Here is a 21,926-nt window from a genome sequence, read left to right as displayed (position 1 = left end):
CAAGCGTTTAATAGACGTTCTCTCTCGGGAGCAGGTACAGGGTTGTGCATCTGTTTTTTTTTTTTTTCTAAAGTGGAGAGGGCGTGTCTTTTCAAAAATTCACGAAGATCCACCACAATACCTTTAAGGTTATTTAGGTTGAGATGTGAACGTCAAAGTCTTGTGCTGAGGAAATGTAAGACCTTTTTCCCCCTTGAACCTTAATCCTCTGTACTTGCCACTCAGCAACTTGGCCAAACTCATTGTTTTCTTCAAAGCATTTTTAGCATCATCCAGTGCAAAACCAGCTAGTTTACTAAAGCTACCTTGCTAACAAAGTATCTTTATGCTATTGCTGTACAGTAAATTCAAAATTCTTTAGTTTTGGTATCTGAAATTCCTTTTTTGTAGTCATGTAATGTAATAATGTATATCAAGGGGTTTTATTTTATCACTGTTGTGGACGGCAAGTATAAATGTTTTAAGCAACTGTTGGGTTTGGTAACACTGCAGGCTGAAACACAACCGTCATTTAACACCTACCATGCAGTCAATTTATGGGTCATTATTTTGGATTAGGTACATTGCAACTTTAGATTCCTTTTGTTTAGCAGGTTTATAGTATTGTTTTTACAAAGCAGCATCTTATTCTGGAACGTACACACTGAAAAACCATCCCCCTTTATATGTGATGAAAGGCCTCAATATGAGGCCTACTCAGGGCTTTTGCAGAGATAAGATAGGCTAACTCAGGTTTAGCTTTGAAAGATTAAGTACAAGTTTCTCTCTCAGGTCTTTGGTTGACTTGTGGTGACTTCCATTTGGACTTCGAAATCTGGGTTACCCAGCTGAAAAATGTTACTAAAACGCTTTATGGCAGAAATTTAACAGCTCTCAATGATGATATCCAGGATCGTAGTGCTGTGCATAAAGAAACGATTGCAGTCTGATTTTCTTTGGTCTTTTACATTCATAAACATCTTATATTGACTTTTTTTTTGTAAAATTAATACAATCCAGTCATAGCATCACTTATGTTTACTCAACATAAATTGCAAAAGCCCCCAGATTTTCAGGCTTGAGGTGAGGTCAGATTTGATCATTTGCCTTTGGCTGCAATCTGTTTTTTTTTTCTTTTTTCAACTTTCAAGTCAAATGGAATGCACCATTACCCTTTCAACCTGAAACTGTGCCCTTGTCTAAAGAGCCAAAATGGTCCCTGTGTCTCCGAGGTGTCAGTAACTTGATCTGGATTAAACTGTGAAACCAATAGTGGCATCATGGAGCCAAGATAAAATCTGCTTCTTTCTTATATCCATTGCTCATTTTGGTCCCACTTGATATTTAAAATAGTCCAATCCACTGGTTCAACTTTAACGTACTTCTAAATTTTTGCAGTGTTATTCATAACAATCATTAGAACCATTTTTACATGTGTAATTTATGTACTGTCTTTTTACAGAAATGTGAAAATAGAAGAAGAGTCTTTGTTTTTAATGATTCTGCATCTTTGGTTAAACACATTGGTATTTTGGATCACTGTTTAATGATGTTAACTTTACTGTGTTAAAATGTATATGTGGGTAAGAATTATGAAAACAATAAAGATAAATAAATTGATAAAGTTTCTGCATGTTTTTACAGCATGGAATAGAAGTAGCCTTTATTGTCGAACAGTGGAAAATTTAGATGTACAAGCAGCACAGTGGTAGTTTAAGGGAATCATCAAGATGCACACAGGTACAATACATACAAATAAAGAGAAACCATACAAGGTCACTATAAAAAAAAACTGCACAGTGATTAAAAATAAAAAACAGTAGGGTGAATCCTGAATGTGTATTTATGCACAAAAAATAAGTAGTCACAATAAATTAAAAACGGGATGTAAACACTGACTTAAATCATTGGAGCACTGATGACTATAAAGTCTAACAGCTGCTGGGAATAGTATCTGCAAATGTAAAAATAAGTTTTGGAATCTAAAGAAAAACCCATGTAGTTACTATGTCCCATAAGGGGGAGCAAAACATACTAATCCATTTCACCATGGAAAAATTACTTCAGGTCCCACACTATAGTATGACTTGTGTCTGTGAAAAATTCAGCTATTAGTGTGTAACGTTAATTGTGAATCAGTCCGTCCATCCATCCACAGGTTTGTTCGAGTGGTAGAGAATGTACTGCCCGGTGAAGGTGCTAATACCTCTGGGTTTATTCCAATTATTTTGCCTGGAACAATCACTCTTTGAATAATACTTTGAATAGCACTTCTTATTATGGTAAACAACTTTTAAACAGGACTTCAATTATGGTACATTTTGTCAAGCAGAGGAATTGTACAGATACAATGCTGGGCTGATTCTCTGGAAGTCATTGCTGGAATAAAAGCATGAAAAACATTTCTAGCAAGTTCTTATACCTCAGTGATACCAGTAAACTATGTTTTATACCAAGTTGGAGCAGAACATTAGTTAAAATACAGCATAATGGAAACCAAGGCTCACAACAAACAGATTAGGAAGAAGGTTACAGAGAAGATTAAAACTCTAAAGATCTTCAGAACTACTCTTTAACCCATCCTCCCAAGGTAAGGACTACATTACAAAGCTGCAAACCTACCAATATGGGGATTTATTGGCAGCACTTGGTCACATTAGTGAATAACGTAACCGTGAATGTTAGGAATCCAGTTTGTGTGGGTTGTTTGTGTGTTTTTCTCTCCCTCCACCACCAGGTGGTGCCCTGTTGTCATTGGCCTTCCTGCACACCTGCGGTCCGTTGGTTCATCACTGAAGAGTATTTGAGCGGCGGACTGTCACTACCTCGACCCCAGACTGTTTGCTAGTTTTGGGTACTCTAGCCAAGCTGAGTTTAGCTGAGTCTAATTTGAGCCTTTGTTTCTCTGAGTCTAACTATGTTTTTGTCTTTGCCTTTTCGGCAGGAAGCCTTCCTGTGTAACTGGATGCCTGGCCTTCTCCCCCTGGAAGGATTAACTGAGTTCACACTGAGCAGGGGAAAACATCCACACGAGCCGTTCAAGTCCCTTTCAGAAATCCAAGTGACAGTCCGCTCCATGGCTCCTCAGGGTCCAACGAATGTCTACCTGTCCGCTCTCTGAGTTCCCTCTTCTTTGGATAAACCCACACCAACTGGATCAAGGAAAAACAAGAACCCCCTCAAATGTGAGTCCCGCTTCCACAGTACTAAAGACTCAGTCGATTTTTCCGACGGCCCCTGAACTGATCACTGTGATCTCCTCTCCAGACTTTCCAGTTCCGGTTCACCAGGTCTCTGAGTTCCTGATTCAACACCTGTACAGTCTCCTCAATAAACCTGTCAAACCTCTGCATGTGGGTCAGATCTCTTAAATTGATCATGACAGTGAATAAATGTACCTTAAATGTCAAATGTCTGTTGTATAAACTGCAGTATAAATATCAATACATAATTTTGTTGGAACTATCATTAAAAGAATAACACAAAGTAGCACATAAATGTAAAGATGGATTTTGAGGTGTTTTGAAAAGCTACCTGCTGATGCTGATGTTACGGGCTCAGGACACGCAGCGCTTGGATGAAATGTCTTTACTGAGGGAAGAAGAGCCCCAATGATCTTCTCTGCTCTTCACCACTCTTCTCAAGTTCTTTAGTTTTAAGGTGCTGCGGCCACCACACCACAGATTGAGACAGCTTGTCAGTATGCTCTCTATTGAGCTTCTGTAGAAGGTCATGGGGATGGATCGGGGCAGGTGGGCAGGAAGTACAAGTTGTTAAATATTGAGGTTGGGTCCCCCTGAAAGCAGCTGCACCTCGGAACTTCCCTTCTGGTTCTTTTCCTGGGAGCAAATTATTTACTACTCCTAACTCAAACTGGGTAAAACCATATAAAAAAATACTATAAAACAGGTGTAAAAAAAGTAACAGAGTTTATTCCAGGTCACGTTGTTACAGGACAGAGAAATTGCTTGGAGTTGGCACAGCTGTGGGTTAAAAAAATGTCAGCGAGCGTCCGGCAAAGATTGAGCCCCGAACAAGGTAATCTCCTCCTTCTTGTACCCCATGTGATAGGGTTAGTAATCATAAACACTTATTGTCCTAGAAATAAAAACCAAACAGAGCAAGTATTTGTTTCTTTTCAGCAGAAAAGTGAGAGAGAGGACAGACCAAGGGTGAGACTCCTTGAAAAGTCTGTACTCAACTCTGCCCAACCTCTCTTTTCTGTTGCTTTTATTATTGGACTTCAAAAGGAATTACAGGAGTGGTCAAAAGTTACCAGGAGGGGTCAGAAGTTACGGCTGCACAGCTGAATAATATCAGGCCCTGAGAGATAATATTTGCTCTCCTCATTTGGAGCAACACTTAACATTCCTGGAGCAAATACCTGTAACTTGAAATAAAATTATAACATATACATTTTTCTAACACCATGAGTCCATGTGTTGCATTAGGTGGATGCTTAGCTGTCCGTATCAGAAACTGACACGCCATCCATGCCCTGACCTTCATGCAGCTTGCCAGATAGCTCTCCTTTATCAGTCCGGCTCCAAGTTGTGCCCTTATCCTGTGTATTTTTAAAGACACCGAAGGCTGTCCTGATTAGATGACCTAAACTGTGTTAAAATGTCGGGGTACATGTGACATTGTGTCCGTTTCTCTGTGAAGACAGCTCCCCCACTGAAATGTGATCTTTTGGACGCATCCACTCTTCCTCCTCCTAAAATAACCCCTTTTCCCTACGGCTAACCAAGACCTATAAGAATTAAGTCATATGGCACCACATTAGCACTTCTGTCGCTCTAAGACAAAACATCACTGCTAATGTCTTTGTGTTGGGTATATAATCTTTGAGGGACTTGGTAATTAATCTTATGATCTTACTGTTATTTTCAATTAACTTTTTGCATTCCATTATATCCACCTGCAAAAATACTGCTTTTACTTATACAGGATTAAAATGCTCTTTGAGTGAGGTAAGTAAGATTTGATCCACCTATATTTAGTGACTAGTCCACAAGTCAAGAAAGTGCATATTATCTTTTTGCAAAAACTTACTGTGTTATTGCAGACATATTTTATAAAATGTTTGCATGTTATACAAAGCTGGTGGGACCCTTAATGTTTGTAACTACAATGAGAATTTTTTTTTTTAAATCTTTCCTATTTTGCTTGGGATGTGAAGCACTTTAGCGTACATGAGTCATCTAAAGAAATCCATCCTAAAATCACTAGCTGCTATTTACAGATTTTGTTATGACATATTTTTGGGGGCTGAAGAACAGGTGGTAGAGCAGGGCTGAGATTGCTGTTACAGCCTACATGACTGCAGTCTTCTGGAGAAGTGTGTGTATCCATGGTTCTTCTTAGCGAATGAAGTGTTTCCCATGGTCTCTTTGGGTTTTTGTTGTTTAATGTATGTATGTATGCAATGTATGTTTTTCTCCTGCAAAGATGATGATGCTGAGGAACAGATGAATACTCCTCCTCCTCCTCCTCCTCCTTCAGAATTTGCATCAAAAACTTCAACTCCATCTCCGAAAACTCCAACCCCTTCTGCAAATCCCCCGACTCCTGCCCCAACTCACCCTCTCAACAGAGACCCACATGGAATCAACAAACACCTTAAAGTGCTGCTTTTTTTTTTTTATTTATTCGTTAAGACTCACCTTTCTTCACCATAACACTGATCCTGTCAGTTATCAGTAAACATTGTCTCAGCTTTTGTTATGAGGAGAACTTCGACGTGCATTGACTTAAAAAATGACAGATTGTTATTAATTTAATTTTATTCTAATTTATGCATTTTATTTCATGTTTTGACAAAGCATTTTCTTACAAGAAATAAATGTCTCAGTCTCATTCATCTGTCACAATGGTGTTTTCATGATTTCCTAAACCTGTCCAATGTGTTGTACCTCAAAGCTATATACTGTACTTGGTACCATGTGAAACAGTTAATTGAAAGTGTGCAGTTCAATTTATTTTAATAAACTTATGAGGAAATACTATAGCTATCTGGGGCATCTCCTTAAATCTTGCTGAACTCAATGGTATGGATACCTCATGCACCTTGTCCAAAGGCTTTGATTTCTTAAAATACTAGTGACATTTGCAAACATTCCCAGCATTATATTATCTGAATCAGAATTTCCTGAACAATGTATTTCTCAGATCAGAGGGACAATGGAAAATTATCAAAGAGCAAGGGCAAACAAACAGGCAATGTGCTCAAGGGCAAAACTAATGTTTGTTTGTTTTTTTAATGCTCTCGCTAGGCCAATGGGATAAGAATGTCAAGTTTTAGTGATGGGTAGCGCATACACTCATCTGACTTAATGTTAAAAGGTCAAATAGGAAAATCTACCTGTATCTATGAGGTAGATACAGGTGGGCATTAAACTCAGATGAGAGACCAGGTCAATGCCACACAGAGTTCTAGTAGCAGACACAGCTCTAGAACAACTGTTAAGAGGACACTGTGTGAATCGGGCAGGGATTCTAGGAAACCACTGCTAAGGACAAGCAACAACCAGAGAAGAAGAGAATTGAAGAGACTTGCTTGGGCTAAAGAACACAAAGAATGGACATTAGACCAGTGGAAATCTGTGCTTTGGTCTGATGAGTCCATATTCCAGATCTTTGGTTCGAATCAATGTGCCTTTGTGCAACGCAGAAAAGGTGAACGGATGGACTCCACATGCCTGGTTCCCACCATGCAGCATGTAGCAGGAGGTGGGATGGTGTTGCGGTGTTGTGCTGGTGACACTGTTGGGGATTTATTCAAAATTGAAGGCATACTGAGCCACCATGACTACCACCGCATCTTGCAGCGGCATGCTATTCCATCCGGTTTGCGTTTAGTTGGACCATCATTTTTTTTTCAACAGGAACAGGACCCCGAACACACCTCCAGGCTGTGTAAGGGTTATTTGACCAAGAAGGATGCCTGCCAGATGACCTGGCCTCCACAATCACCTGAACCCAATCGAGATGGTTTTGGGGTGAGCTGAACCGCAGAGTGAAAGCAAAACGGCCAACAAGTGCTAAGCATCTCAGGGAACTCCTTCAAGATTGTTGAAAGACCCTTTCATGTGACCACAGGGCTCGATGTTAACCATTGCCCGATTGCCTGGGGCAAGTAGTTTTTATTGTGGGGAGAGTATAAATTTCATTGCATTTGTCCGCCGGGCAAGTGCAATGATCGCAAAGAAAAATTATTTATCACTTAAAATTACTTTAGAATCACAGACATTCGCTGAAAACGACCCAGAAGCGTTGCCGGCGCCATTTTTGTTGTTTTGTACACATTCTCGCGTGATTTGAAAAAGGCACGTGACTTGAAAAAGCGATGAGTGATTTTCGGCCAGATGGTGTGATTTTTGTCCACCTAGCGGTAATTTTGATGTAGTTACCAAAACGACAAACGCCTGCATTTATTTTGTCTGGGAAAACTAATCCTGAGTCAGTTAAAAGTCAGGGAATTCTGAAATCATGTAAGACTGTGGAAACCCTGTATAAAATAACTATGTATAATGATATTAATAGTATTATTTTGTATAAACATACCGTGACTCTAAAATAAAAGTTATTCATTTGTGACATTGATTTCTGTCTTGTGATTTATCTTAAGTTTTTAACCTGTCAAGTTTTTTTTTTAGATTTTTAATATTACAATTTATATTTTTCCAATCACACAACAGTTTAAAGCAAAGTTTAGTTTGAAAAGAATGTGCAGGAAGGACGGAAAAGCATGTTAACACGGTAATGTAGGCTTGAGTTCATTATCTGATGCATGTATATACACACTAGGAACCTGTAAACTTACAGAATTACAAAAAAACATTTAAAAAAACAAACATGTTTCATTGATATATATACAAAAATGAATATTAGGAACTATATTTATCAAACATTATTCTGGGTAAGTAAAAATTGTTTCTGGGCAAATGAAATGTGAAAGCCACTTGCCCGAAATCCTTAACGTCAACCCCTGTACTACCTCTTAAAACTCATCAAGAGAATGTGAAGAGTCTGCGGAGCAGTAATCAAAGCAAAAGGTGGCTTCTTTGAAGAACCTAGAATATAAGACATATTTTCAGATGCTTCACACTTTTTTGTTAAGTCTATAATTCCACATGTATTAATTCATAGTTTTGATGCCTTCAGTGTGAATCTACAATTTTCATAGTCATGAAAATAAAGAAAACTTAAGGTGTGGAAGGTGTGTCCAAACCTTATATGTGTCTCCTTTTGGCACCTTGTTTTGACTATTGAGCTGATGTGACAAGTGAATTTCTCCACAGTGAAATCAATAATTTATCTTAATACAACCAGTTAAAACCACTTAAGGTTTATTGATAGTCTGATTGTATTTATCCTGAAATCCAAACAGAATACACTTTTGAACAGAGACACGTGTCTCCAGGCACACCTGAGTTTCCACATCTGACGTTTAGATAGGCAATTAAACCTGGCTTAATATAAGAAGCTATTCTAGGAGGCAAACTGTACAACATTGAAAGTGAGCTGGTCAGTTCTGGGGTGAAAGTAGCTTAAACTATGATTTTTTTTTCTAAAGCTTCTTTTTTTCTAGGTTTTTCGTTCCCTGCATATAACTCAGCAACACCTTCCAGCCCTGCTTGCATTCCATGTTCTTGTGTGCTGTAAACATCTTCATCCCTCCTTTCTGTATGTCTCTGGCTCTCTGCTGTACTCAGATTTCCGTCTCACTGTCAAACAGCGACTATGATTGAAAGAAAGACAAAGACACTGTATGAATGTAAGAGTAAAAACAAAATATTTGGATTAAGAAAGGGGAGAATGGGAGGCTTCTATTTAGAAGTATTTTCTTATTTTTTTATTCTATAAACACATTTTGCCAATTATATAAGCATCTGTTTTTAAAATGGAAAGTTAAGTCTTTGTTGTAAATCGGATTTTTTCTTTTGATTTTTCACTTTATACTTTAATATTCCAACACATGTAGAGAAAACTTCTTTTAATTTCATCTTTTTTTTTTTTTTTTAGATGTAATTACTTTTATGTATGACTCTATATTAGGCTATCCTGCCTCTCGCCCTATCCTGCCTCTGACTATGAACCAGCAGAGCCCTCTCCATGTAACACATTAGAAATTCCAGGTTATCCTCTGACTTCTTGGTAGAATTACTAATGCCATTGTTAATGCAAATCACATTAACCTGTGTAGGATACGAAATAGAAACACAAAGACAAACAATGGTACAAAAGAAGTAAAAGAATATAAACTAACATCCAAGGGTAGAAAATATCAAATATTCTTTGAAAATCTGCTTCTTTTATTGGTGCAAAGACACTTACTCTTTTTTACTCTTTGTCTATTTCTATTGTTCTCAAACCAATGTTACCTGGGCTGTCTTGAGTATTATCATAACATTTTGCTATCTTGTTTTCAAGGTTCGTGAAGGAAATAAGTATATGTAGAGGTAATAATCACTAACAGCCCAAAAGGTGAGCTATTTAGAAATAGTGATCTTTGTATATTTACAGTCTTAAAAAGATCAGTGCACTGGGTATGGCTTCAGGGGAATTCTTTCTTTGATTAAAAGAACCAGGACGTGTTTGACCCTTGCAAACAAGTATCCCTTGCTTTGTCTGTTATTAAAAACAGTAATATTTTGTACAAACATAAGTCTTAATTTCTGCAATAGTAGTTTAAAAATGGCATTGATTTTGTGAGTCAACATTTCAGCAGCAAAGGACTACTTTGCACCTACATAGAGTATCTTGAAGTACAATGCTTCTGGTGCTAAAAAAATAGAACATAGCATTTTATTTTCTATACCATCTGTTCTGTTGGAGTTATTTAGAGAAGATGGTCCTCCTTTCCAATCTGTGAGACCTCCAGACATGAGACAATTGACTCAAGGTGAACCTTTATTAAATTCAAAAGGAATTAATTCCCTTTTTTTTTTTTTTTTAAGTAAAAATTGTCTCATCCCATTTGTATTGCTATTTAATTATCCATTTTTGTCTTAGTAATTTATTTTGTTTTTTCAGTCTTTATCATTTTTTTTATTTATTACTTGAATAAGTTACTGTCTGTATATCTGTTACAATAAACTTCTGAAACATATATACTTCGACAGAGACCTACCTCTTTATTCCATAGTACCAGTCCTCTTTTCAGCTTTTGCCGGTCAACAGTATGAAAATTATCCAGGAAGGAAATGAGCTCCAGAGTGCTATACTGAATCTGGATATCTGTCATCTTTATTAACTTCAGTATGAGAAAAACACGGGCATTAAAGCTCCAAAAAGCTACACAAATACTGCAAATGGTGAAAGCTTTCCATTATGAAACCCAAAACATATGATAATGGATTTAATAATGGCAATTATGAATTATGTGGATATTAACTGGGGAAACACATTTTTTTTTTCAGAACAGGCACTGGAGCTTTTTTATTCTTCATATATGATGTATCTAAAATTACAGTTCAAACTAAATATTTGATGGTGTACAAGGAATATCTTACATATATATATAAAAAAGTACTATATAATATAGTACTATATATATATATATATATATATATAAACATATACAAGGAGGAGTGGATTGATTGTCAGGATCTGTGGTGCTGTTTAGTACTTCAATTCCAGGTGATGGTCATCGGAGGGCGCAGCAGAGCTGAGTGGACTTGGTCTACTTAAGGCAGGGGTGCTCAAGTCCAGTCCCCAAGAGCTACCATCCTGTAACTTTTAGATGCATCTCTTCTCTAACACCTGAATCGAAAGGCTCAATCCCCTCATTAAGCCAAGCAGAGGCATAGTAACGAGCCACTCATTTGATTCAGGTGTGGTAAAAACTGGGTGCATCAAAAAGCTGCAGGATAGTAGCTCTTGAGGACTGGGTTTGAGCACCCCTGACTTAAGGAGTTGTTGGCAGTCCCTCTTTGGCTGAGAGCTTTCATGGTATCTCTGGTTATGGAGAGAATATTGTATTTCTCTGCACTTTGAAATCTAGTTGTGATCCTGCTGCTTTTTCTTGTATAACTTTTACCATTGAAAACCTCATCAGGAATGGAGAAACTTCCAAGTTGGTTATCAATTTTTCATAAACAAATGCTGCTGACATGGTCTTTAATTTATAAGCCCAACCTCCCCACATTTTATTTGGAACAATCAGCACATTAAGTACAATACCATATATTTTTTAAACTCTGACAACGATGCAATTCTCTGAACTTATCTACTAATTGTTCTGCTATTATCACACAATGCCACCTTCTGACTAAAGGTTGTCTCATATGTTAAAATGAAAATTGCCTCTGATTTCCTTTTAATATATATAACAAATTAATATATGGCAAAGAGCTTGGTTATTTGTGCCATTTTTTTTAAGTTAAGTGGTTTTATCCAAATAAGTAAGGCTTCCAAAAATATGTACTTATTTTTCAGGATTTGGTGTGACCTTGAAAACAGTCATGGCAGTTCTGAGACAAACAATATATAAGAATAAGAAAGATACTTTACAAAAAAAGAAAGTGGTCTTGTGGCCCCTGGTAGGGGTGTTAAAATATCTTATTTAATCAGATATTATTTCGGCTGTTATATACTGTTTATGAACACACTCCCTACTAGCTGTATGTTAGAACAATAAATATAAGAGTGATTGGAGCACAAATCATGGTCAAACAGCTAATTCTGCACATACATGGAATAAATTCACCACAACTTCTCTTCAAAATATAAGGGTTTATTAACAAAAATCATTCAGCTCCAAGTCAAACATATTTCAGTTTAACACTCTTAACTAAAACTAGTGAATAACACATTATTTGGCCAAATAATGTTTTATTAAATGATTTGCTTAATCAAGAACCAAAAACCTTTAGTCAAATGATTCTTTACCATCTTTGTTTTGTCCCTAATCATGCCAGACCTGCAAACCTTTTTTTCCATTTCAATTTGGAAGGCTTGAGTTTCATCCAGCAACAGCTCAGCAGTCAGTCAACAACCAGGGGTTTCTTTGTCTCAGTAGCTCACAGCAAGCCAGCTTCTTATCCAGTCTGGCTCTATAAGTTCTGAAACTCAAGAGAAATGTGTCGCAAAAGCAGCAGTCTCGGTCTGACTAATCGTTGATGATTCTGGATATCTGGGTAACAATATATGTTGATCCTAGAAACCAAAGCCATAGAAATGTAGCAAGGAATTACTTGTTTAATGTTTTTGTTACCGTATTTCTACACCCCATTGCACCACAACATCACTTCAAAATATTTTTTTATCGTCGCATAAACATATGTTCAGTGCAAGTCGAACTTTATTAAAGCATAGCACATAACATCTCACTTGTTGATGTTGGAGGGAAGTATAAATTGTTCCTGCCTTCTGGCTGTAACACCAAGTTTTTAATGGTACAGGAGTTGTCTTATTGTCTTATATATTAGAATATCACCATTACTTTCTTTGAGAGTGAAAAAGGGATATTTTACAAGGCCTCTTCTAGGTTTGGTCTATCCTTTTGCATTGTTGGGTCATGATCTTTATCATGAATTATAACCCTTTTGAATGGGAATATGATTCTGAAACTTTATTGAATGATGGCCTCGGCACTGAGCCTGGTTCTGCTGGAGGTTTCTTCCTGTTAAAAGGGAGTTTTTCCTCTCCACTGTTGCTACAAGCATGCTTAGTGTGAGGGATTGCATCCGAGACCATAAGTCAATGCAATCGACTGGTTTTCTTTGGATAGAAAACTATGAATCAATTTGACTGTATGATCTGGTGAACTGTAAAGGGCCTTGAGATGATGTGTGTTGTGAATTGGCGCTATAGAAATAAATTGAATTGAATTGTTTCTGGAAGTTCTTCCCATGATGATGTCTTGGTTTATGAGTTTTGAGATCGCTTTCGTTACTGTTTTACCAGAATTTATGTATATCCATCCATCCATCCATCCATTGTATTGCCAAGGCAGTTTTTTTTTTTTTTTTTTAAATGAGTAATAGACAGTTTTGTTTAAATATTGTAAGGTGTGAGAGGTAGAATACATTTTCTTTCGCAGTTTTTATAATCCATCTTTCTCTAACTAGGTGTCATGGTGATGCATACCTATTTGTGGTCTAAAATTACAAAAATAAAACATAGTTTGAGCCATAAAATGTAAGAATACAATGTTCAGTTTAAAAATATATATTATGTTTAAAATATTCACAAGTGGAAGTGAGTTATGTCACTGACACAACTCAACCCAACTGCATCATTTTGGAAGAGGACCGATATTCAGCGGTTTAAGCTAACATTATTCTAGCAATACAGACTCGTGGTGTATTTTTAAAAAGTACTAACAATAATGTGAATTTTTTACAAGCCAGTCTATAACTGCTTAGACACAACTCTCGAAATATTGAATCTCATATATTTTAGTTGCAAAGGCTATTGCTGTTTTCAATTAAATGTACCACATTTAAGGCAGAGAGGCCCTCTTCTTTGCAGGATGAGTGAAATGCCGAACTCTTGAAAAATGCGCAATCCCATTGCTAATTACTTCTATGAACACCTATAATTAGGGGGCAGCACAACCACTCTACTGACATATATTACCTCCTCTTCCCATCTGTTTGAGAAGTCTTATAATTCTTCTGGAGAAATACAACAAAAATAACATGAAATTAATCACACCACTCTGGCATTTCAGGGGCATCCTAATCAGCACATTGTTAACATCTAATAATTAGAAATCAAGCAAATAGATAATTTTTATATAGACATATGACAAAAAGAGTTGATGTATGTAGTGTATTCAGTATATTGGTGTTAATTCACTCGAATTTATTAAATCAGAATAATAAACATTTTAAAAACATCTTATAATAGAGTTGGGTTTTCTGCCTGACCAACATGGTAGCTGCGTCAACGTGCTGCCTCTTCTTATGAGCAGCACGTAACTACCCAGCATGCACTGTGCCGTCGCCATTTTTGTTGCTATGGTGTGCAGTTTCTTCGCAGTTCTGGAAAAATCTCTAGTTCTTTTCTGAACCCGGACATCTTTAATTTGTTACCTGCTTATTGTTGACCATTCCGGGAGAACTTCAAAGACAAAGATATCAACATGGCGCAGTACAAAGGAGCCGCCAGCGAAGCGGGCAGAGCCATGCAGCTGATGAAAAAACGAGAAAAGGAGAGAGAGCAACTTGAACAACTCAAACAGAAGATTGCCGAGGTTGGAAGCGCAGTAGACGTTATTTTTACATCTTTGTCTAAACAATCATTTACTAAATCCAACCTCAGTCTACTTTGGCATGTTTCTCTCTAACGTTAAATGAATAAAATCAATAAACATGGTCATTTGCGCATGCTGAATACAGGGTTACTGTATCATGTAATCAGATACGTTGATAGTCCTTATATTGCTGTAGTCTAGAAGGCTTGTTTCAGCCCTTAATCTAATAGTTGTTATTAATTTATATTTTAACTGATCACATTTAGCCAGGCTGATATTGGGCTGATTGATGTGATCACCCATGTTTTGGACTTATCGCACTCGCTTATTTTGGTCTCAGCGATGCCCCGTACGTTCTGTATTTGAATTCTAATGTGAATAAATCAATTATTTTTTTTATATTTAGGGCATTGTTGCAACCTGATATCCGTAAAGAAATATTACCAGTAGCAGGGGTGTTTCTGCAAGTTAACAAGGTTGGACCAGGATCATTTCATTTCTTTTTGTAATTGAACAATTTGAATACAATTTTGATCTAATTTAAAATAGTTTTTTTTAGAAAAGGAAATTGCATTGAGAAAAATATGCAAATTCAAATTGAAAAAAAACTCAAACATTTATTTAGAATAAAGGTAGGGCATTTAATGTTGTGTTCAGGAAGTAATATATGACTAAATTAAATTAAAATGCACATCAGATCTGAGTGTTTTCATTACTACTGATATCCATATTTGAAAATATTACGTGCTGATTAGGCGCCTTATGGGTCGTTAAAGTTTTGCTCTAATTTGGCTGCAAATATCGGCCATATATATATATTTTTATTGCAATCATCCTAATGTACAGTTGATTGTTTTTATGGGTTAGATTTCGTCCAAATATTTTGTGAGTGAATGGAGGTCGATGATGTCCACTTAAACTTTTATGAGTGCTTTGCATTCCATGGGAAATAAATGTAAAGTTTTTAATCTCATCATTCTAACGTTCTCATACGATTGTTACAGGACAACATGGTCAAGGCCAACATTGACAAGAAGTTCTCTGCTCACTACGATGCTGTGGAAGCTGAGCTCAAATCCAGCACTGTTGGTATGTTTGACAAATTTGCTCATATTGTAGAAAGGATTTAATTTATAGCGGGCACTGGTATTAATCTTTGTTTTTGTCTTTTTCTCTTATTCAATGTCTGAAAAAGGTCTGGTGACCCTAAATGACATGAAGGCCAAACAGGAGGCGCTGGTGAAGGAAAGAGAAAAACAACTGGCCAAGAAGGAGCAGTCCAAAGAGCTTCAGCTGTGAGGCAACTCATTTTTATTTAAATGTTAATCTGTCTGATCTCTGACATCCACAAGCAACAGAACTGCAAAGTCCTGCGTGTGTTGTCTACTGTTTTTTTATTTTGATTTTTTATTCTTTAGGTATAGGCCCCAATAACTAAATCTGAAAATGTTAGTGCCCAGATTGTTTACAATATTTTTTTTATTTTGCTCCCAATGTTGCTCTTTAAATATGTGAAGTTGAAGTTACACATCAGATGTAAATTTCAAGTAAATAGAACAGTTTTTTTTTAAATATTTTTCTCTAATCTGCCTTATTGCATAGCATTTTCTATTAAACTTTCAGTTTCAGTTAAAATATAAAGGCTGTGAAACAAAAAAAATCAGTGCTACCAACTGCTTCGCCCAAAGGAAATATGATTGGTCAAGGCAAAAAAAGAAAGTCTGCCACAGCATTAAACACAAATACCTTACTCCAGCTGTCAAGTATAGTTATGCAGAGGTGATGATGTGGATTGGTTTAGCAGTCATATTGCATGAGAAACAGGACTACATTAAAAAACAGGCCACGCTCCAACATCTATAAAAAAGGTGTTGAAAGCAGCATCACAACTGATGTTTCTCTCTGGGATGGTGTCGCAATCAAACAGGAACAGACCAGATGAAGCTACTATGATGGGAAACAGCAGTGAGAGTATAGTGTTTGAGTTTGAACTAACAAATACCGCAGAATGGGGGAACAGATATTGAGTGAACCAGAATTGGGAAAAGGGGTCTCTATGTCCTCTAGCAGTCTAAGCTGATAGCAGCATAACTATAGAGATAGCTCAGGATAATCTAAGCCACTCTAACTATAAGCTTTATCATAAAGGAATGTTGTAGGCCTACCCTTAAAAGTAGACAGGGTGTCTACTTGGGATGGAACGGTTTATGAAAACCGTCCGAACTGTTCGGTTCGACTGTCTCGGTTCGATTCGCGTGTGTTGCGTTCGGTTCATGCGCTGCTCCTTTTTCTCATAGGCGAAGCGTTTACACTCCAGAGCAGAAGGTGGCGGTACTGCGACCAAAGCCAACCACCAGTAGTAAATAAGAAGAAGAAACGAAGCAGCGTAGCCGGGTGTAGCAGAAAAAAATCAGTTGTTGTGGAGAATTGTGTGGGTATGGCGAGTGGGAAAGAACAGGAGTTGGAAGACGCGCCAGCAGCATTTTATAGGTCTGCTGTATGGGACCGGTGTGCTATTGACCTACGATGACGGCGGAAAGAAAGTTGTTGATAAAAACAGTGTGCAAGCATTGTGCAACACGTTTTTTAACACATTTTTTAACAACAAGCTAACAGCAACACGACCAACATGTCAGGCTAACAATGAACATATACGGAACCGAAAACCGTGACCATGAAACCGTGAACCGAACCGAACCGTGGATTTTGTGAACCGTTCCACCCCTAGTGTCTACCTCACTGACTGAAACTGGTAGCTTGTTCCACAGGACAGGAGCCTGATATCTAAATGATCTGCCTCCCATTCTGCTTTTAGAAATTCTAGGAACCACTAGTAAACCGGAGATTGAGAGTGAAGTGCTCTGTTAAGAACATAAGGAACAATCCTATCTCTGATATAAGATGGAACCTGGCCATTTAAGGCTCTATATACGAGAAAGAGGATTTTTAATTCTATTCTGGATTTTAAGGGGAACACCATTTTTTTTTTTTTTTACAGTGGCCCCATGATTTTACGTTATTACATCACGTTCTACTCATACATATGAGTTTTGTCTCAAAGATATTCGGTTTTGTAATCCAAGTAATGTCTTCCTTTGGGAAACGAGTTGAAGGCACACACTAAACTGTTCATAATTTATCATTTATGGCACAACAGCATTCATAACACGTAGACGAATCACTGTCCCCCAGACAGTCATCCGCGCGCCGGACTGGAGTTGTGACAGGCAGCCCGGGCCACAGGCGGCTACGCTCTACCCCTTCTATTAATTCGGCTAGCTAATCTGAATTGTTCAATTCCATTTCAACAGCAAGATCATCTGTGGTAGTAGCACTAGACATCTTCCAGGAATGTGGGTAAAAGCAGCCGCAGTTCAGCGGACAGGATGAATGGATGGTACCCTGCGCGTGCAGATGAGGTCATACATGCGCCGCTTTGGTTTTGAAAAATATAAATATAAAAAATATAACCGCGGATGTCTGGGGGACTGTGATTCGCCTACATGTTATGAATGCTGGCGTACCATAAAGAATAAATTATGAACAGTTTAGTTTGTGTCTTCAACTCGTAGCCCATAGGAAGACGTTACTTGGATATAACGGAATATCTTAAAAACAGCTCCAAATGACACAAAACTAATACGGGTAAGTAGAACATGATGTTCTACTTGTTTAATAACGTAAAATCAAGGGGCCAATGCAAAAAAAAAAAAAAAAACGGTGTTCCCCTGTAACAGGAAGCCAATGAAGATAAGCCAGGATAGGATAAATATGATCTATCTTTTAAATATTCATCAGAACTCTGGCTGCAGCATGTTGGATCAGCTGAAGACTTTTAACTACAGTTTGTGGACTTCCTGATAGTAAAGAATAACAATAGTCCAGCCTCGAAGTAACAAATGCATGGACTAGTTTCTCAGCATCACCCCTGGACAGGATATTTTTAATTTGTGTGTTCAAGAGATACTTTTAGTCTATGTAATTGGTTAGTTTCATCTGGATTTGTGGGCAGATATAGCTGCGTGTCATCAGCATAACTCCTGGCTATAACAAAGTGTTCTCTGCTCCAGTGTCATGCCATTGACTCTGAAGTCAGAACTCTGCCAAAACTCCATATGTGTAATAGATATGAGCAGTTATATTTAAAATGCATGCATGTAAACTACACTCTATGAACATTTAAACATTTTATGTGTGCAGATTTAATGCCATAGAGCCCCAAATATATCAGCCTTAAGTTCATGCTTCTTCTCTGCTCTCTTTTACCTTTTATTCACATGCAGATGCTCTCCTACTTGCTGTAGACCAGTTGATTTGTACTTGTGTCAACTTTTGTTACTCTTAGGGGAGATTGGAACCAAACTTAGAACAAACTGCCTGTGATTGGCTACTTTTCTCTGAGCAAGACCCTTAACTCCCACACTGCTCCCCAGGCGCCCCACAATAGCAGCCCACTGCTCCCCAAGGGGATGGGTTAAAAGCAGAGGTAAATTTCTTCAATGTGAGATCAATTAAGTTAAATTCTTTGCTTTTCAAATGCCTGTGTTCAGCTATAAACAGGAGTTCATTCAATCCTCACTTTCCTTCTAATAAATAGTGAAGCTAATGTTAGTTTAGCTCATATGAAGTTTCAAAAATGGAAACTTTAATAATTTTAGAGCATATTGCTACTGCTTTTAGATCAAATTGTTAAACTAAGTTATTTAGTGAAGACTTCACTGAACTCCTTAAGAGCACGTATTATCCTATAGATGCTTAGCTAACTTTAGTTGCTGCAATTAGGAAGAAAACATTACACTACTTTCTCACAAAGCAGGATTTTCTGAAAAGTAGCCACTGGCATGCAGGTGACTTTCTCAGGTTGGTTCCACCACCTAGGAGAGAATCTATCAGAGCTCCATGAGCACAGAGAAGGAGCATTAACTCATGGATGTGATATATTTGGTGCCTCGCAGTATTGCATCTGCACACATAGACAATTCAAAACATATTTTACATGCACCTGTTTTAAATAAAATACTCATGAGTATTTAACAGGGTGTTTGGGCTTTTGGCAGATTTTTGACTTTATAATCTGCATCTTGGTCCAAATTGTGCAATTCAATCTGCAAAAGAATAGCTGGAAAACGAAGAACCAAGATGTTGAGCAGTTGGCGGGCTCTATGTCAAAAGGAGATGGTTTCCTAATAGCCTCGTTCAATGCTACAGCTTAAGATTTATGCAGTGTGAATGAGGTGAGTGCTGGATTTAGGCGATGATTGATAATTTTTGCCTCCTGGCTCCATGGCCTCGTTGTAGGTTTGCATATTTATTTCTTAATTTGTGTAAATCTAAATTTATGTTGGCAACTATTACATTTGAGCAATGGTGTCAAAAGTACACACATTTGTTACTTAAATAGAAGTATAGATACTGCATTTTAAAAACACTGGCAAAAGTATGTGCTCTAAAAACTACTGAAAGTATAAGATTATAAAGTAACTTTAAAAAAACAGCCAGAGGCCACTATATGAATTGAAAGCTCAATTTTCCGACTATTTTGAAAAATTGTTTGATATAGGGCCAAGGATGAGGGAGGTCTTGTTTGTCTCCGTCTCCATCTCCCAATTCACTCTCGCCTGTGTCCGACCTTTCAGACATTTCAACATATTTTTCTGAATCCGACATTGTAGCATGGCATAGACAATTCACGTTTGCAGTTTGAAGAACACCTGCTTGCTTCTGATGATTTCCTTTAGCTAACCAATGAGTGTTTGCGTTATATGACTCATCTAATGACACTAGTTTTCACTAGATGTGGATGGCGCCAATGATCTGCATTGGATGGAGCACATGGCGTGAAATAAATATTTATAAACATTACACTGAAGCCAAGAGTAACGAGTAACATTTGTTTTTAAAAAATAAGAAATAAAAGTACAGATACTTGTGTAAAAATGTAATGAGTAAAAGTCAGAAGTAGGAAGAAAAATAAGTAATGGATAATAGTATATATACCTAAAAAGTGTACTTAAGTACAGTAACAAAATATTTGTACTTTGTTACTTGACACCTCTGCATTTGAGTAAATAAGAGAACCAGGAGAGCCATTTGACATTCAGAGAATCAACTGTTTCTTTATTTAGACTGATACTTAGACAGATTTTATTTTGTCATTTTGTATACACTAGTGTAAACAAAAAGACATTTCATTTAGAACAGCTCTCTAGACAATTTCATTTTTTTAAAATGCAGCCTCTATAAGGTAAGCAGTAGTGATAATAAATAAATAAATTATGAGCTACACCCAATGATTTCCCATTACTATTTCACACACAGATCTTTGACTTTCTTTCTTTAATATATATATTTTTCTTGATAACACAAACCGTCCTGAAAGATTAATTTCTCCAATAAACTAAATGGTTGGATTTACTTATTGGACCAGAACCTGCCACATATTCATACATACTTCATATTTTCTCCATTAGCCTGCAAAGTCCTGAAGGTCATTCAGGCTGAAAAAACTAAATATTAAGTCTCCACATTAGGAGGTTTAAACACAGAAGGTAACCCATTTTGACTCTGGAGACTCTGTAGGTCATTTAAAACTAAACATCACAAATGTTTAGTTTACAGCCCTGTGAAAACCAACTGACTTCATGTTTGTTTTTCTCCCTTTTTTTACAGAAAGCTTGAGAAACAGAAAGAAAAGAAGAGAAAGGAGGAGCAAAAAAGAAAAATTGCCAGTTTATCCTTTAACCCTGATGAAGAAGAGGAGGAAGAAGATGATGATGATTTTGAAGAGGATGATGATGACAAAAATTCAGAGGAAGATCAGGATTGTGAGTATTTTTTAATGTTACATTACCGATTACACACATCTGAAGGCAAAGGATGAAGCCTGTTTTTCACTAAAAGTCCTGAAGCAGCTGAATCTAACCTGGGTCCATTTCACTTCAACACAGATTTAACACTAAGCTATTTCTTGATAAAATAACAACACAGATGAAGTTTATTCCTGCTTAACCTGTTAAGCTTGGTTTATGTTTGATGTGGACAAAATCTCTGCATCATGCACCCAGGAAAATTTGTAACTGCAAGGACAGCCGCACTGAAAATCATGACAGCTCCTACTGGCGACAGTTCACAAATGAAAAATCTAGAGATTCTGTAATTTAGCTAAAAAATATCATTATCACTTCATTCAGCCATTCAAAATTTCCCCACTTTCCTTTGCTGGTCCTTGGTTGGTCCCCTACAATTCCTTTTTGAACAGCAATCTTTGTACTAAAATATTTTTTTGGTCATGATTTGTGAACATTTAGATCTTCTCCACTCCAGTGGCTGGAAGTTGGAGGGGATTCTGCTGGGAGTTGCAGGGAAGTCTGCTGCCATTCGGTTGGCGTTTGACTGGGAAGGACCATTTTGAATATCTGCTAATGTAGACTTTAAAAAAGTTGTAAACAGCTGTGTCTTCTAATACCTCATCTAGTATGTTGTCAGCTTGCAGTTTGTGCTGAACACACTGTTTTTACAGCTGTGTAAAAAAAAAAAAAAGAAAATAAAATGAGATTTAGGATTTCACCCATGTCGAACTCTGCTGCTGTTTTCAAACAGCTCAGAGCTGTTTTTAGTCACACACCCTAATAACTGGTATCATTGCAAATAGGCTCTTACCTTTCTTACAAGTGGTTTGAGGCCATTGCTTCCATAACACAGGCATGCTCATTGTGTAAACTTACCAAACTTACCTGCATAT

At 37.2% G+C, this 21,926-nt stretch overlaps 1 protein-coding gene across 1 annotated transcript in view; it reads left to right on the top strand.

The window, feature by feature from the left end:
• The first annotated feature begins 13,938 nt into the window (after positions 1-13,938).
• fam50a (family with sequence similarity 50 member A) overlaps positions 13,939-21,926 on the top strand; it is a 31,493-nt gene continuing 23,505 nt past the window's right edge. The window contains exons 1-4 of the mRNA XM_015380844.1: positions 13,939-14,185; positions 15,190-15,274; positions 15,381-15,480; positions 20,855-21,009. Of these exons, the coding sequence (XP_015236330.1) occupies positions 14,075-14,185; positions 15,190-15,274; positions 15,381-15,480; positions 20,855-21,009 (451 nt within the window). The 5' untranslated portion in view covers positions 13,939-14,074. The remainder of the gene's footprint in view (positions 14,186-15,189; positions 15,275-15,380; positions 15,481-20,854; positions 21,010-21,926) is intronic.

This window comes from Cyprinodon variegatus, unplaced genomic scaffold (assembly GCF_000732505.1).
Source record: "Cyprinodon variegatus isolate N-32 unplaced genomic scaffold, C_variegatus-1.0 Scaffold222, whole genome shotgun sequence".
Taxonomy (NCBI): Eukaryota; Metazoa; Chordata; class Actinopteri; order Cyprinodontiformes; family Cyprinodontidae; genus Cyprinodon; species Cyprinodon variegatus.
The sequence above is the reverse complement of the archived record's forward strand: the minus strand, read 5'-3'. Positions and strand labels throughout refer to the sequence as shown.